The sequence below is a fragment of the Aspergillus karnatakaensis genome (genome assembly GCF_047715665.1).
Source record: "Aspergillus karnatakaensis strain CBS 102800 unplaced genomic scaffold BJY04scaffold_109, whole genome shotgun sequence".
Taxonomy (NCBI): domain Eukaryota; kingdom Fungi; phylum Ascomycota; class Eurotiomycetes; order Eurotiales; family Aspergillaceae; genus Aspergillus; species Aspergillus karnatakaensis.
In genome coordinates, this window is record NW_027395821.1 from 20,711 (window position 1) to 35,128 (window position 14,418).

Consider the following 14,418-nt stretch of genomic DNA (forward strand, 5'->3'; position numbering starts at 1 on the left):
TCATACCTGTCGACATTCAGTGGTCCCTTATTGGGCGCCTCTTGTAGGCTCGGCGGCCCGGCCCCACGCACCATCTTATCTGATCATCAGCCAGAGACAGCCAGCCTGTACAGCATACAGGTGACCACCACTGTCCAGCCAGAGTACACTGTCCAATGTCCATAATCAGGCTCCCATCACTTGGCTGCCACGGTCTGACTCATAAATCTTAGTGCAGGTACATAAAACACCCCTTTTCTGCCTCTAGACTCTAGCCATTAGCAGTTCTTGTTCCTTCTTCCACCACGCTCTCAGTATCTACTGCAAGTTTGCACGTTCTACACCTCTCGCCATGGCAGACAACGCCCCCGACACTAGCTCTATGACCAAACAGGAGCTTCTCGACCTCGCAAATAAGATTCCGGTCACCAAGTCCACCAGACCAACACTCATGGGCTGGCCGGCTGCGGGTGGCGTTTGGGTCCTTAAGCCTACCGAAGCGCAGTTGGAGGAGTATAATCGGCTTCCGGTAACAACAGATACAGAGGAGCATTGCCGAAATTTGGAGAGTTTAGGGGCGACATATTATAGCAGTCCTGGTGAGAATGAGGAGGTCAAGGCTGTGCTGGAGAGTGTGGGCTTGGGGGCTGGGCAGGAGCAGGCTGAGAGGCAGAAGCAGTGATTCTTTCAACAATTCGAGGCAGGATAGGTACCTAGAGGCTAGAAGGCTCGACCAACAGAATGTATTGAATTATCATGAATCAGAGATTATTAAAGGTGGATCACGTGAGCACCTCGGCTGCGGAGGGGCGGTTAGTGGCGGCGCCATCCATCGTGTCTTCCCCGGAGAGGGGTTCTCCGCATTGCTTTCTTCTTCCTCCTCTTCTCTCCTCTTTCTTTTTCCTCTCTCTCCATCCAGGTACCTGGCGTCTCTCTACTCTCACTCTCGCGTTGATCACTCCTTTTATCCGTCAAAATGCCCATCACAACGCCCACTGTCACTGCCCGTCTGCTGAACCGCGCAGCCTTCCCCGCTTCTCGGCAGTGCCGGAGGCAATTCAGTGCTGCCCGACCCGTTCTCCAGGAGATCCGCGATGCCTACATTTTGAGTGCTGCCCGGACGCCGACGACGAAGGTATGCGTTCTTTGAAATAAACGTGTCACGGTACTGATTTTCCAGTTCAACGGCTCATTCACCTCGGTTTCTGCACCACAACTCGGCGCCGTCGCCATCAAGTCGGCTGTGGAAAAGTCTAATGTCCCATCTGAGTATATCACCGATGTATACATGGGCAACGTACTGCAAGGCTCCGTCGGGCAGGCCCCGGCGCGTCAAGCCACTATCTTCGCAGGATTGTCACCAAATGTCGAGTCAATGACCGTCAACAAGGTCTGCGCTTCAGGTCTCAAGGCTGTTGTTCTCGCTGCCCAGAATATCCAGCTCGGTCTCGCTGGTGCCCAGATCGCTGGTGGTATGGAGAATATGTCGCGCGTGCCGTACTACCTGCCCCGTTCTAGCCAGTTGCCGCCCTTTGGGGAACTTAAGCTGGAGGATGGCCTGATCAAGGATGGCCTGTGGGATGTGTACAACCAGTTCCACATGGGTATTTGTGCGGAGACCACGGCAAAGAAGCATGAGATCTCGCGTGAGGCGCAGGACGCATATGCGATTAGTTCGTACCAGAATGCGCAGAAGGCGTGGGCTGAGGGTCGGTTCGCGGAGGAGATTGCGCCTGTTACTGTCAAGAGCAAGAAGGGTGATTTGGTGATTGAGCGCGACGAGGGATTCGAGAACCTGCGCGAGGATAAGTTGAAGACGCTGAAGCCTGCTTTCTTACGTGATGGCACTGGCACAGTTACTGCTGGCAATGCATCGACTATGAACGATGGTGCTTCTGCTCTGGTCTTGACGAACAAGGCTATTGCTCAGGAGTATGGCCAGGGCAGCCGAGTTCTCGCTCGCATTGTGTCTTCTGCCGATGCTGCGGTTGATCCGGTTGACTTCCCGGTTGCCCCGGCCAAGGCTGTTCCTATCGCTCTTGAGCGAGCGGGCATCACCAAGGACCAGGTTGCCGTTTGGGAGTTCAACGAGGCATTTGCTGCAGTCATCGAGGCCAATAAGAAGGTTGGTGTCCTATCTTTGATAATTGAACCCTGCTAACTGTACAGATTCTCGGCCTACACAATGCCCGCGTCAACCCCCTCGGCGGCGCCATTTCCCTCGGCCACGCGCTCGGTAGCTCTGGCTCGCGTATCCTGGTGACTCTGCTACACCAACTGCAAGCCGGAGAGTATGGTGTCGCTGCTATCTGCAACGGCGGTGGGGCTGCGACTGCGGTGGTTGTGCAGAAACTGGACAAGGTCGAATAGATTGAGCATGGGATTGGTTATTAGCCGGCGTAATGTACATATTATGATGAATTTGACTTGACTTTATAACTCCTGTTGAGTGGTGATTTTGTTTTGTATACTCCGAGTGTTCCCCGCACTCCTTAAGCGTTTACCCGGCTTTCCCATCGGCTGCGAAGTCGGCAGTCGTCGCCACATCCGCTCCCGACTCTTCAGCAATCATCATAAATCACCATGGGCAAGACAAACCACTCTTCACACTCACCACATTCATTACCCGACCAGACATAACTTCGCATCACCAACAAACCCCCGCATACCACAAAATGGCGCCCCCAACCCCCGGCCTCCTCTACGTGACCATGCAGCCGCATGGCTCCCTCCCCGCCGCCCAATTCCACGACTGGTACAACAGCGAACATGGCCCCCTCCGCCTTCGCCTCCCCTTCATCACGAATGGCTTCCGGTACCGCGCCGTCGACAGCCTGGAACCAGAATGGGTCGCCCTGTACGACATCACCGAGATGGAGGAGCTGAACCGCGAGACATACCTTTCTCTCCGCGGCGACGGAATCAAGACAACCCGAGAGAAGAACACAATGAGTCAGATTGACGTCGGGCGGAAACTCTACGATCTTCTCCAGGACGAGAAGAGTGCGGATTTTGAGCCGTTGGAGCGGGTAAAGGATACCGAGGCTGCGGGGCATGTCCTTATCAGCAACACTTCCACCCTCCCCGCCGATAACGAGAAGGAGACCGACTTGAAAAACTGGTATAAAGAAGAACACATCCCCATGCTCTCCAAGGTCCCCGGATGGCGACGATCCCGCCTGTTCGTGACCAGCTACATCGACTCCAAAGCCCCCCGCGAATTCGTCGCTTTGCATGAATTCACCCCGCAAAATGGCCTTGGTGGGGCGGAACATAAGGCGTCGATGGAAACACCCTGGCGCGAAAAGGTCGCTGGGTATCTGACCTCGAAGCAGCGACGGGTGTATAACTGGGCGTATACGTTTGGACCTGCCCCGAGGGAGCTATCTTCTCTAGCGTCTAGCGACACCATCGGGCCCTGGAACTCGAATGACAGGAAGACACGTACATTGCCCTCAACCACAAACCCCGCCGTTGAATCATTCATCACGACATCCGACGGCGTCGAGCTGCAGTACCGACTAGAGGGAAGCACGAACCCGCATGCTCCCATCCTCCTCCTTAGCAACTCCATCCTCGTCGACTACACAATCTGGGACTCCTTCGTGAGCAAGTTCCTCTCCGAGGAGCGGAACAAGAAGTACCGTGTCCTGAGATATAACACCCGTGGCCGTGAGACATATGCCTCTGAAACACCGGTTACGGTAGACGTGCTGGCATCAGATGTCATCGCGCTTCTTGACGCGCTGCGCATTCCATCTGCGACATTGATCGGAGTGAGCCTTGGTGGCGTGACGGTTCTCAACACGTCCCTGTTGTATCCCGAACGCGTCAAAACGTTTATCTCCTGCGACACGAACTCCTCTGCCCCCGCGACGAACGCGAAGGCGTGGAATGACCGTGCAGACATGGCAGCCTCTGAAGGCGCAGTGCACCCGCAGTCCAAAGAGGCGATCATCGGCGAGGAGCTCTCCGAGATTACCGTTCGGCGCTGGTTCACGCCTGAAAGCTACGAGTTTCAGCCGGAAGTTCCGGAACAGGTCAAGCAAGTCGTGCGGAATAACAGTCTAGCTGGATTTAAGAAAGCCATGCAGGCGCTGTGTGCTTATGATGTGCGGGACCGCATGAAGGAGGCGAAGGTTCGGGGTTTGTTTGTTGCTGGTGAGAAGGACGGGGTTCTTCCTAAGACGATGCAGCAGATGGCGGAGGATTTGAGGGTTGAGGGGCAGCAGGGGGCGGAACTTAAGCTTGTCAGTAGGGCGGGGCATTTGCCGATGGTTGAGAATCCGGATGGGTTTTTGGAGATTGTGGATGGGTTTATTCATTAGGTAGACCTTACTGGTTACCTCGTGTGGTATGATTTGTATATAAATTTGTCTACCTTACAGGGATAGAAAGGGAATGCTGATATCTGATGTTGATATTGATATCCTAGAAACGATCTATCTTATTGAACGGATACTCAAATCGATAAATCAAGTAGAACGATGTCTAATACTTATCTATCCTGTCTACCATCTTCCAATTTTCAATCCTTATCTCGTCACTCGGTGGTATACACTATATACTCCCTTGACCAATCACAGCCCACCATTAGCAACGCCCATGCAAACGGCCCAAACACCCCACACCGTCTCTCAAATTTCCATCTCCGTTGCCAGCTCCAGCTTCATTCTACTTTCATACTCATTTCCTCTACCCATTCTCTCTAATCCTTCGCATGCTCCGCACTCTCGTCAGAATGGCCCAAGAAACCGCCTCCAAGAAGCCCAGAACCGGCTCCCTCCTCATCGGAACACACAGGTACCTTCGACTCCCCTCACTCGAAAGCAAAACCAAAGCTAACCATCCTACACAGCGGCCACTTCCACGCCGACGAAGCCCTAGCCGTCTACCTCCTCCGCCTCCTCCCCACCTACTCCTCCTCCCCCCTGATCCGAACCCGCGACCCAGCCCTCCTCCAAACCTGCCACACAGTCGTCGACGTCGGCGGCGAATACGATGCCACCACCAACCGCTACGACCACCACCAGCGCACCTTCTCCACCGTCTTCCCCGGCTACGCCACAAAACTCTCCTCCGCAGGCCTGGTCTACATGCACTTCGGCCCGTCAATCATCGCACAGCACGCAAACCTCCCGACCGAGCACAGCAACGTCAGCCTAATCTACCAGAAACTCTACGCGGACTTCATCGAAGCCATCGACGCCAACGACAACGGCATCTCCAGCTACGACCCCGCCGCCCTCGAGAAGGCCGGCATCGAAAAGAAATTCAAGGATGGCGGCGTCACAATCGCCAGCATCGTCAACGATATGAACTACCCCGCTGACGCGGCGGAGGAGGCCCTCGGCGAAGACGGCCTGTTCGAGCGCGCAAGCGACTTTGTTGGCGGCGTGTTCGCCCGTAAACTCAAGGCCGCGATCTCCTCTTGGCTGCCTGCGCGGGAGACAGTGCAGAAGGCGTATGCCGCCCGTAAGGACGTCCACCACTCCGGCCGGATCATGATCCTCCCTGAAGGCGGTGTTCCGTGGAAGGAGCACCTGGGCAACTTTGAGAAGGAGAATGCCGCGGAAGACAGCGACGTGTATTATGTTCTCTACCCGGAGAGCGGCGCGGCGGACTCCAAGTGGCGTGTTCAGGCCGTGTCTGTGAGCGAGGGGAGCTTTGTGTCTAGGAAGCCGCTGCCGGAGAAGTGGCGCGGGGTGAGGGATAGTGATTTGGATGGTGTGTTGGCGGAGGCTGGGGACGGGATTCCCGAGGGCGCGGTGTTTGTTCATGCGAGTGGGTTTATTGGTGGGCATAAGACGAGGGAGGGGGCGTTGGCGATGGCTGCTAAGGCTCTGGAGTAGCTGGTTATGTTTGTTACGACATGCGAAAAGTTGTGTTATCTAGTTAGACTAGGCTAGATTTATAGATCAGGATCTATTGCATGAATCTTCATGATACAATAATGTGGCTAAAAGTTCAGGAAGGTCATAATTCTACGACAGCATGATACGTAAGAAGTCGAAAAGAGGCAGATATTTGTAATGGATCTACGATAGGAAGTTATCGTGGTAGGCCCCGGGGTGGGAGGTAGAGTAGATAGACTAGTAGGCATCAATATTTCCCTTCCTACTCCTCGCATCTAGCGACATAACCACTACAGTCAGTTCAGTCTACAGTGCCTGGAAACCTAACAAGTAGAACATATGATCTTCATTACTTTCATCTCATCATACCTAAGGGCCTCGGGATACGACAGCTAACACTGCAACCTCTAGCCCTAACCACCCTCTGCCCCCTCCCCTCCTCACACAATCCCCCCCCCAAAAAAAAGAAAAAGAAAGAGAAAAAGAATCTAAACAACCCTCAACTCAAACCCAAAATCAAACGCCTCGGTGAAGCACTTATACCGATCAAACGGCCTCGGCCCCACACTCGCGCTCCCAAGACCATGGTTATCATAATCCAGATTCAACACCGTGACATCCAACGGACTCAACTCATGCGGATGTTTCGCATCATTCAAGTCATGCGGGAAGTAATTACTCGCCGTGAAGGAAAACACCTCTGGACTCTCCACATCCCCAGAAATAGCAGAAGTAGAAGTAGAAGTAGAGTTCGAGGCAGACGAGCCAGACGAAGCCCTCGTCCTGCGCGCCTCAAGCGCCACCTCGCCATTCGAAACCCGCAGCCAGCGCAGATCCTCCCGGTTGCCGTTCTCCTGCGGGTAGTCGTAGTTTGTGAAGAGGTCGGTGACGGAGGCAGAATACTCGCCAATGCGCGAGGCTTGCTTGGAGTCTTTGTAGTTTTCGCCGGGGCCGCGGCCGAACCAGGTGACTTCGTTGAAGGCACCGGGGAGGACGGCTAGGAGGCCGATCCGCGGCACGACGGAGGGGGTGTTTTCGCCGGTGAAGTCGCCGGAGACGTGGATTGAAACTACGGGGGAGGTATTCTGGCCTTCTCCTTCTGGGTCGTGGGAGATGGTGTAGACGAGGTCGGCTTCGGCGCCCCATTCGAGGATCATGGGGGCGACGCGGACTTTGAAGGTGACGGTGACGGTTGAGGAGGTGTTTGTCCAGGAGACGGAGCGGATCTGCGTGGACATTTTGTCGACGTGGGTTTCGTCCCACTCGATCTTGTCGCCGGATTGGCCTTCGTCGTTTTGGGTCATGGCGCGGTAGAAGGTGAGTTCGGGGCCGCGGGTTAGGAGGGTCGTGCCGGAGTGGCTCCAGGTGAGGTTTCCTTGGAGGAGGTTGAAGGTTAGGTCTGTTTCGCCGGTGGTGATGGTGAGATTTGTGCGGGATTGGGAGACGGAGAAGCTGGGGGTTGTGGAGTTGGACTGTCGGGTCGAGAGGGTGCGTTTGGTTGCAGATGAGGTTGAGGTTGAGTTTGATCCCGATGCAGAGCCAGATGCAGAGCTAGAGCCAGGGAGGTAGAGCTGATCCCAGGCAATGACATGGCCTGCCTCAGCCCACTCCTTGTCCTCCTTCAGTCGGAACTCAACGGTCAACCACCCCTCCTGCGTCAGCTCATTCCTATCAAGAGGTAGCTCGACCGTCCGGTTCTCCTGCGCAGGGACGCGGGGGAGCTCCAACTCCTGCTCCTCAGAGGTCTCCCCATCCTGAACAAGGAACCAAACAGCATCCAGCCCACTCAGATCAGAAAAGTCATAGTAGTTGACCACAACAAGACTGTTTCCGTCTTCGGTCAGGTTGACAGAAACAGGCTGGATGATCTTTGCGTATTCCAGCAAACTAGGCATAGGCGTGTGGTCCGACAGGGTGAGTCCGTCCATCACGAAATCAGCATCGTTGGGCTCATCCCCAAAGTCTCCGCCGTAGGCATAGTACTCAATATCGCCTTCGCGCTTGAGCAGCCCGTGGTTAGACCATTCCCAGACGAGACCACCTTGGGAGAGGGGGTGCGTGCGGAAGAGCTCGACGTATTCCTGCAGGCCGCCGGGACCGTTGCCCATTGCGCTGTTTGAGTTAGTATCGCATCACATATATAGGCTCAAGGAAAGACTTACTGCGCAAATTCACACAAGATCAACGCCTTGTCGGTGTGATTGCCCATATGCTCGATCATCGTCTGCGGAGACGAGTACATATGCGAGTAGATGTCCGCGCTCTCGGCCTCGCGATCCTGCTCGTAGTGGATAATCCTACTGGGATCGCGCTCCTTGATCCAGCGGTACATTGCCGCCTGGTTTCGTCCGTAGAAGCACTCGTTGCCTAAACTCCAGATGATGATTGAGGCGTGGTTCTTGAACCGTTCAACGAGTTGCTCCGCTCTGTCCAGGTATGCGTGCTCCCACTCTTCGTTATCGGAGAGCCAGCTTGCGGCACCCTCTTCCGTTTCTTCGATGTCGCCGAACCCGTGGCATTCGATGTCTGCTTCGGCGATCACGTAGAAGCCGAGTTCGTCGGCGACGTCGAAGAAGGATGGGTGCGGGGGCTGGTGCGCTGTGCGGATGGTGTTGATGTTGGAGCGCTTCATCCTGATCAGATCGGCGCGCATGTCTTCGTAGCGGACGGAGCGGCCGTACAGGTGGCTGTGCTCGTGTCTGTTGACACCGTAGATGATGATCGGTTGGCCGTTGACGAGGAAGTTGGGACCGTCCATTTCCACCCGCTTGAATCCGATCTTGTGGCTGATGACGCGGTTGTTGAATTCCAGGAAGACGGTGTACAGGTTTGGATGCTCGGCGGACCACAGGTGAAAGTCCTCTCCGGAGACAGGGAGGGAGTACTGCTCTGAGGAGTCACCGGTCCATTCATCAATGGTTGTGCCGTTTGGCGCGAGGACTTTTATGCTCAGATCGCCGTGGTCGCCTTGGATGGTCACATTTGCCTTGAGAGTGCCAGATTCAAATCCATCATCGACCTCAGGAGTGAATTCAAAGTCTGAGATGGCTGATTGCGGGAACGGAATGAGGTAGACATCTCGGAAGATGCCGGACAGCCACCACTGGTCCTGGTCTTCGAGGTAGCTGCCATCGCTCCACTGATATACACGCGTAGCAAGCGTGTTTGTTCCGTTGTCGTTGAGGTATTCCGTGATATCGAATTCGCTGGGGTTGCGGGCGCCCTGGCTGTAGCCCACTTCTTCGCCGTTCACCCACACGTGGAATGCGCTGTCGACGCCTTCATACCGGAGGCGGATCTGCTGGCCTTCTTCCCAGTCTTCGGGGACTTCAAACTCCCGCCAGTAGGAGCCGGTGGGGTTTACGTAGGAGACGTTGGGAGGAGTGACAGGGAAGGGGTAGTTGATGTTGGTATAGTGGGGGCGGCCATAGCCTTGCAGCTGCCAGACACTAGGGACATCAATGTCATCCCAGTCTGTCGTGTTGGCGGACTCCCAGATGGGCGCGGTATAGGGCGAGTCGTCGTAGTGGAACTTCCAGGTGCCGTTGAGGCTGTGAAAGAAGCCTTCCTCGCGGTTGAATGACGAGGCAGACTCCTCATCTGGGTAGGTGTAGAAGTGCGCACGGGGCTCGAGAGTGTTGCGGTGCAGAACATTCAGGTTGGACCAGTCTGGGAGAGAGGCAGGCCAGACCGACGCTGCAAGGGACGCCATTTTCAGTCAGATGCAGACTGGTTATCTGTGCGATCTACATATTGGATTCCGCAGCCACAGCAGCTTTTATACCCGGGCAGAGAGCATTGCAAGACGGTACCTCCGGAGAAAAGCCGGGCTCCAAGCCAAGAGTGACGGTCGCCAAGGGAAGATCAGCAGGTGGTAGTCCAACAAGATGAAGCTATCCAAATGAGGTGGAGTCCGTTGGAGCGGAGGGTTCTTGGCGCTCCGGAGGGACATGGCCTCCCCCGCAGTGTGGAGTATACTCCATGTCGATCGTCTTGCTTTCATCCGGCTGTTCCGTGTCGCCTGCTGAGAGCTTACATGGCTCGGTTAAAAGGCCGCCGAGATTAAAGTGGTATGACACATACGTCACAGGGTCGCTACCTTCTGTCGGAGTATATCCGGATGCCTTGAATCGCGATCAATCCCCCTCCACTCCATCCCATCCGGCTTCCCCGAGTCATTCATTGTCTGATGCCTAGTTTCTTGTTCTCTTCTTTCCGTGCACGGGACTGAGCGGCCCATGCGGATTGATGGGAGTAGCTTGCGGAGGATCTCGAAACAGGTAATGCAGGCTCTTGGCTTTGTCGTCTTAGGGTTACATCAGCCCAGAGGTATGACGGTGGGAATCTGGGGTAGTTACTTCGTAGTGCTTCCTTGATTGATAATCCTCCTGTGTCCTGTGTGTACGTGCCGAGCCCCCTGTCTATCGGATGATCACTTCTCTCTACTATGGAGTATCACCGGGCTACGCATGGGGTACGCATGGGGTTCTGGTGCAGTTATGAGTCAGGACAAGGCATCTTCAACGAAGGCGGGATGCATATTAACAATGATCGAGAGATGTCAACAATTTTAGGGTAAATCACTCGCAGACGTGAAGAAAAGGGTAATTAGGGCATAGGCCCGGACCCCGGTAGGAGCCCGCCCACATCGTCCATCTCACTACTCCGTAGACTGCCTCTTGTAGTCCTGCTCTCAGGAAAAGTCCTCCCTCAGCTTCTCAGCCACTGGAAGAATCCTCTCCTTCTCCAGAACTTCAAAAACACCCTCTAACTCCCCCCACGTATCCGCGTACCCATTCCACCCTAATTTCCTCGCCTTACTCATACTCCCCACACAGCTCCAATCCCTCCCCAGGGCAAACGTCAAAAAGTCCCAGGTTGCCTTTTCCCAAGCATCCTGTTCAAGACCATACATCTCACGAACAGTCTTCCAAGCCTTATTAACATCATCTCTCTTCGCCCACTTCTCCGGATCGATCTGCGAGAAGAGCGTCGGTGTTGATTCCACAGATGGATCCTCAGCGACCCCAATATCGTCTGCGCGGGTAATAAGCGGGTGTTTATTCGGCATCCTAGTCGTGGACGATTCAAAGTCCTTGTAACCCCCTGAATCGGCAGTCCCGCCATTCGGAAACATCGGATTAGGGATTCTACACCCGAAACGCTTTGCAAGGCGCGGCCAGAGGTTCTGCCACGATTCCGTGTCGCCGTTCGTAACGTTGAAGATCTGCTTCCCTGCGTTTGGCGCCGTCGCAGCCCAGAGACAGAATCTCGCGTGGTGATTTGCGGATGTCCACGTGTTGAATGCGAGATACCCGGCTTTGCTGCCTGGGAAGGGGAGTTCTGAACCTGGTAGGGCTTTTGAGACGGTACAGTATAGTCCGATGGCGGTTGCTTCATTCATGTAGTTCCCGCGCGCGAACCCGAGGACGTCCTGCGGGAGGGTGACGATCCATTCCCAGTTTGAGCCCGTCGTGGCGTACTTGAGGACGCGCTGTTGGTCCAAGTAAAAGTTTGGTGGCCAGGTTTCGCCTGCGATCTCTCCTTTCAGCACTGGGTCATCTTCGTGGAAGGGTTGCTTGGTGTTGCCGAGGTGCACGCTGTACTGTTTGAATCCGCAGGTGAGGATGAATCTCCTCAAGGTCTTGTGTGCGCCTGTTTTTTCGAGCGCCTGGATGAAGTTCCACAGCATGGCTACGTTAATTCGGCAGAGCTCTTGCGGGTCGTCGTGCGCCATGTATGCGCAGAAGAAGATGTATTCAGCGGAAATGCCAGACAGACTATCCGCCATGTCGGCGACAGAGCCTTGGAGGTCGATGGTTGCATGGTAAATTTTGGGATCGTCGTAGCCGGGGTTGCGGCGGGAGAGGGAGTAGATCCTGCTGTAGGAGGGGTCTTTGCAGAGGTGATGCACGATGGCGCTGCCGGTGATGCCTGAGTGTGTTAGTTGAGTTGCGAGGAGAACTGGAGTACCTACCAGTGGCGCCAGTTACGATTGCAGAAGCCATACCGGAAGTATTCTGAAGAGTTGCTGGATCTTGTGGAGGTGGGGGTCCCGGTCATAATATAAAGTACCTTTGTTCACGTCGGGATGGCGTCACATTATCGCGGTTCGGACTGCTCGGATGGTGGAATGACTGCACTGATCAATGGAACCATGATCGATATTTTCCTCGATGCGGTGTTCAAGCCACCTTCGTGGAGATTGGCAGCTCGGCGACCGTGGAAGTTTGACCACCTGCATCTGCATGGGCCAGACTAGTCTGTCCAAACAAGTCTGATGTTTCTTATTGGCTGCCTTGCTGGTTAACCTCATATGCCTTCGTGACCTGGTGTATGCCTGCGGAGCACGGTTTCCAAGAAACATCTTGGAGATCCTTCACTTTCATCTTCCACGCTGTCGCCTTCATGTCGAAGCTTTCGACCCGCTTATTCCGCCTGGCGCCGAAGGCGAAGAGAATGGAATGGTCGACCGTGCAGATGATCAATTTGACTATACCCTTGCCATTTCCCCCAGTCTTGAGTCTGCTGATGAAACCCGCTTTGAACTTTGGAGAAGGACAGTTCGTTTCTCGCATCCGCACAGCCTGGAGCTATGGGCAGCTGAAATTGAGGCCCTTACATTGGCAACACAGTGTGAATTCACGTCGCTGAAGTCCCTGGAGCTTGGTATATCACGGGTTCGATCTGCGGACGATATCGACGAATGGGATCTTGTCGCATGCGGTTTCCTCAAAGGCCTCCCGCCCCTCGAAATGCTACATGTTGCCAACGCCTTGAAGACCTACGGCTTGAGGTCCAACGCGATGTCAGGAGGTTTGAGATGCAGATTTACGGCATCCTCGGACGGATCAAAACACTGAAAGATCTGACCCTTCAGCTGGATTTCTACAACCGTGAAGAACTTGCACTTCAATCAGGTATATTTGACAGTGAGGCACTTGGAAATGAAGCGCTGCTGTCAGACAGCCGCCTGGTTCGAGACATTCTTATCAATCTAGCTATTGACGCTACTTTTGCGCGTCGAATCTTTCGGCTTGCCAGTCGAAAATCTCGCTTAAACAGTCTGACGTTGCGGACGGAGTTTGCCAAGCTTCCATACGTTATCGGTGAGAATCTGAGCAAAATAGCTGCAGTGATGGAACGACAGTGGAGGTGTGTCAGGGGCAACGGGGGGGGCTGGAGTCATCGTTCAAGAGCTGGGGGAAACAGGCCGAAGAAGAAGAATGGAACAGCTTCAGTCTGTCGAGCTAGGCCAGTACGAGCGGGCATTCTGAAGCCTGTGGCCTGCAAAGACAGGAGACTGGCGGATCGATTGGCACAGTTTTTTTTTGAAAGTGGGAAAAAAAACCGAGCGGTAGCTCATTGCTCCAAAGCTTTTTGTGTTCGGCGCCTGCAACTGTTAGCCAGGCCCAAGCACAAGGGCAGCCACTTACCAGGCAGCTTCAAAATAGGAATCATCCCGCCTACAAGACTGTCGGAGCCAGTCCTCATCGGCCGAGCAGATCGGGCTCCCTAGCAACCTGCACGACCTGTGCACCAAGGACCTCTCCGGCTTGTCACTCTTTGCATTCTCCTCGATAATCTCCCCACAAACTGTGGTCAACATGCGCTTGTCGTAGATCTGCATCAGATTCTCCATCAGCGGGCTGGAAATCCTATGTTTTGGCCGCCCCTCCGTCCGCTCCCGGTCATCATAGATGTTATAAGTGAGTCTAGCAATCAACATCTGCGAGTCCTGGACGTCGATCTGCACACAGAAATCAATCTTCACGTCGTCCCTATCGGCAACAGTGCACTCATGCTGGAGGAGTGGTCGTTTGTTCCCGGTACTCTTGACCTCGAACTTTCCCCATGTTTGCACTGGGGTTGTCTTGTCCCGCGACTTCTGCCGCTGGCATAGAAATCTCACCATCGCCACTTTCGCTCTCGGAGTCAGGGAGATACACTCGCACAGGTTTACCACCCCGGCATATGGCATGCAGTTTCGTTCCATGTCCGGTAGCCTGAGCACGCTCTGCGGGGTGAACTCTTCCCTAGGATGTAGTTTCAAGCATGCGGCGCAGAATGCCCAGTGGTTATCCTGCAGGAGCATGAGGAGCTGGTTCCGCGGGGCATTCGCTGTGAAGACGTTCACAGTGGGCTTCACCAGGTCCCCGAGGAGTGGGGATCTCAGCTCTGGATGCTTGAGGATCTTGATGAAGAGGGCGCTGTAGAGTTTGCAGGTTAGGGAGAGGCAGGCTTTACCGGCCAGTGGGAGCAGGTCGAAGATGTCCCTAATCAGGCATTCTGGGAGGTTGAAGATGAGCGGCAGTGGTTGTTCCTGGAGAGGGGGTGGTGCGCGGGGTGGGAAGAGGAGGGTTGACAGGGGGTTGGAGATGGGTGGGGTTAGGCACGTAGTAGATGTTGCGGACATGTTGTGTAGTGAGCTGTGGGCATTTGGTATGTTCATTGGAATGTGATGAGACAACAAGACAGGTTCAAAGGGGTGTTGAAGATCCTCCGTTCTACTTACAACGTCAGCAGGGGACCGGGTTGGCTGTATTCCGGCCGGAAAGCGATTCCTACGGAGGGTATTTCCGGA

At 54.7% G+C, this 14,418-nt stretch overlaps 6 protein-coding genes across 6 annotated transcripts; 3 read left to right on the top strand and 3 right to left on the bottom strand.

Annotated features, from left to right (window-relative positions):
• Window positions 1-310: 310 nt before the first annotated feature.
• BJY04DRAFT_203898 (uncharacterized protein) lies at window positions 311-667 on the top strand. Its single transcript, XM_073713409.1, has one exon. The coding sequence runs from the start codon at window positions 332-334 to the stop codon at window positions 659-661; it is 330 nt and encodes a 109-aa protein (XP_073564261.1). The 5' UTR covers window positions 311-331; the 3' UTR covers window positions 662-667.
• Window positions 668-955: 288 nt separating this feature from the next.
• On the top strand, window positions 956-4,307 carry BJY04DRAFT_212067 (Thiolase, N-terminal domain-containing protein; the record flags this gene model as incomplete). The annotated part of the gene is made up of 4 exons (XM_073714490.1): window positions 956-1,114; window positions 1,160-2,104; window positions 2,149-2,277; window positions 2,697-4,307. The coding sequence occupies 4 exons, from the start codon at window positions 956-958 to the stop codon at window positions 4,305-4,307; spliced, it is 2,844 nt and encodes a 947-aa protein (XP_073564262.1).
• Window positions 4,308-4,662: 355 nt separating this feature from the next.
• Window positions 4,663-5,905, top strand: BJY04DRAFT_203907 (MYG1 family protein). Its single transcript, XM_073713410.1, has 2 exons — window positions 4,663-4,782; window positions 4,838-5,905. Exons 1-2 carry the CDS (start codon window positions 4,700-4,702, stop codon window positions 5,829-5,831), a joined length of 1,077 nt encoding a protein of 358 aa, XP_073564263.1. The 5' UTR covers window positions 4,663-4,699; the 3' UTR covers window positions 5,832-5,905.
• Window positions 5,906-6,322: 417 nt separating this feature from the next.
• Window positions 6,323-9,833, bottom strand: BJY04DRAFT_225938 (glycosyl hydrolases family 2, TIM barrel domain-containing protein; the record flags this gene model as incomplete). The annotated part of the gene is made up of 2 exons (XM_073718304.1): window positions 7,997-9,833; window positions 6,323-7,946 (listed from the first exon to the last, which is right to left on the bottom strand). Exons 1-2 carry the CDS (start codon window positions 9,544-9,546, stop codon window positions 6,323-6,325), a joined length of 3,174 nt encoding a protein of 1,057 aa, XP_073564264.1. The 5' UTR covers window positions 9,547-9,833.
• A 639-nt stretch (window positions 9,834-10,472) lies between these two features.
• BJY04DRAFT_13593 (SDR family oxidoreductase) lies at window positions 10,473-11,843 on the bottom strand (the record flags this gene model as incomplete). Its single annotated transcript, XM_073708581.1, has 2 exons — window positions 10,473-11,768; window positions 11,812-11,843. Coding segments are annotated over 2 exons (1,273 nt in total), but the record flags the coding sequence as incomplete, so codon positions are not given.
• Window positions 11,844-13,196: 1,353 nt separating this feature from the next.
• BJY04DRAFT_225013 (uncharacterized protein) lies at window positions 13,197-14,250 on the bottom strand (the record flags this gene model as incomplete). Its single annotated transcript, XM_073718112.1, has 2 exons — window positions 13,197-13,227; window positions 13,271-14,250. 2 exons carry the CDS (start codon window positions 14,248-14,250, stop codon window positions 13,197-13,199), a joined length of 1,011 nt encoding a protein of 336 aa, XP_073564266.1.
• Between the last annotated feature and the right edge of the window lie 168 nt (window positions 14,251-14,418).

Excerpts from the sequence above, each read along its gene's own strand:
- BJY04DRAFT_203898 (XM_073713409.1), top strand. The coding sequence starts at position 332 with ATGGCAGACAACGCCCCCGACACTAGCTCTATGACCAAACAGGAGCTT.
- BJY04DRAFT_203907 (XM_073713410.1), top strand. The coding sequence starts at position 4,700 with ATGCTCCGCACTCTCGTCAGAATGGCCCAAGAAACCGCCTCCAAGAAG. Across the intron at positions 4,783-4,837 it reads CTCCTCATCGGAACACACAG|CGGCCACTTCCACGCCGACG; the intron begins GTACCTTCGACT and ends CATCCTACACAG.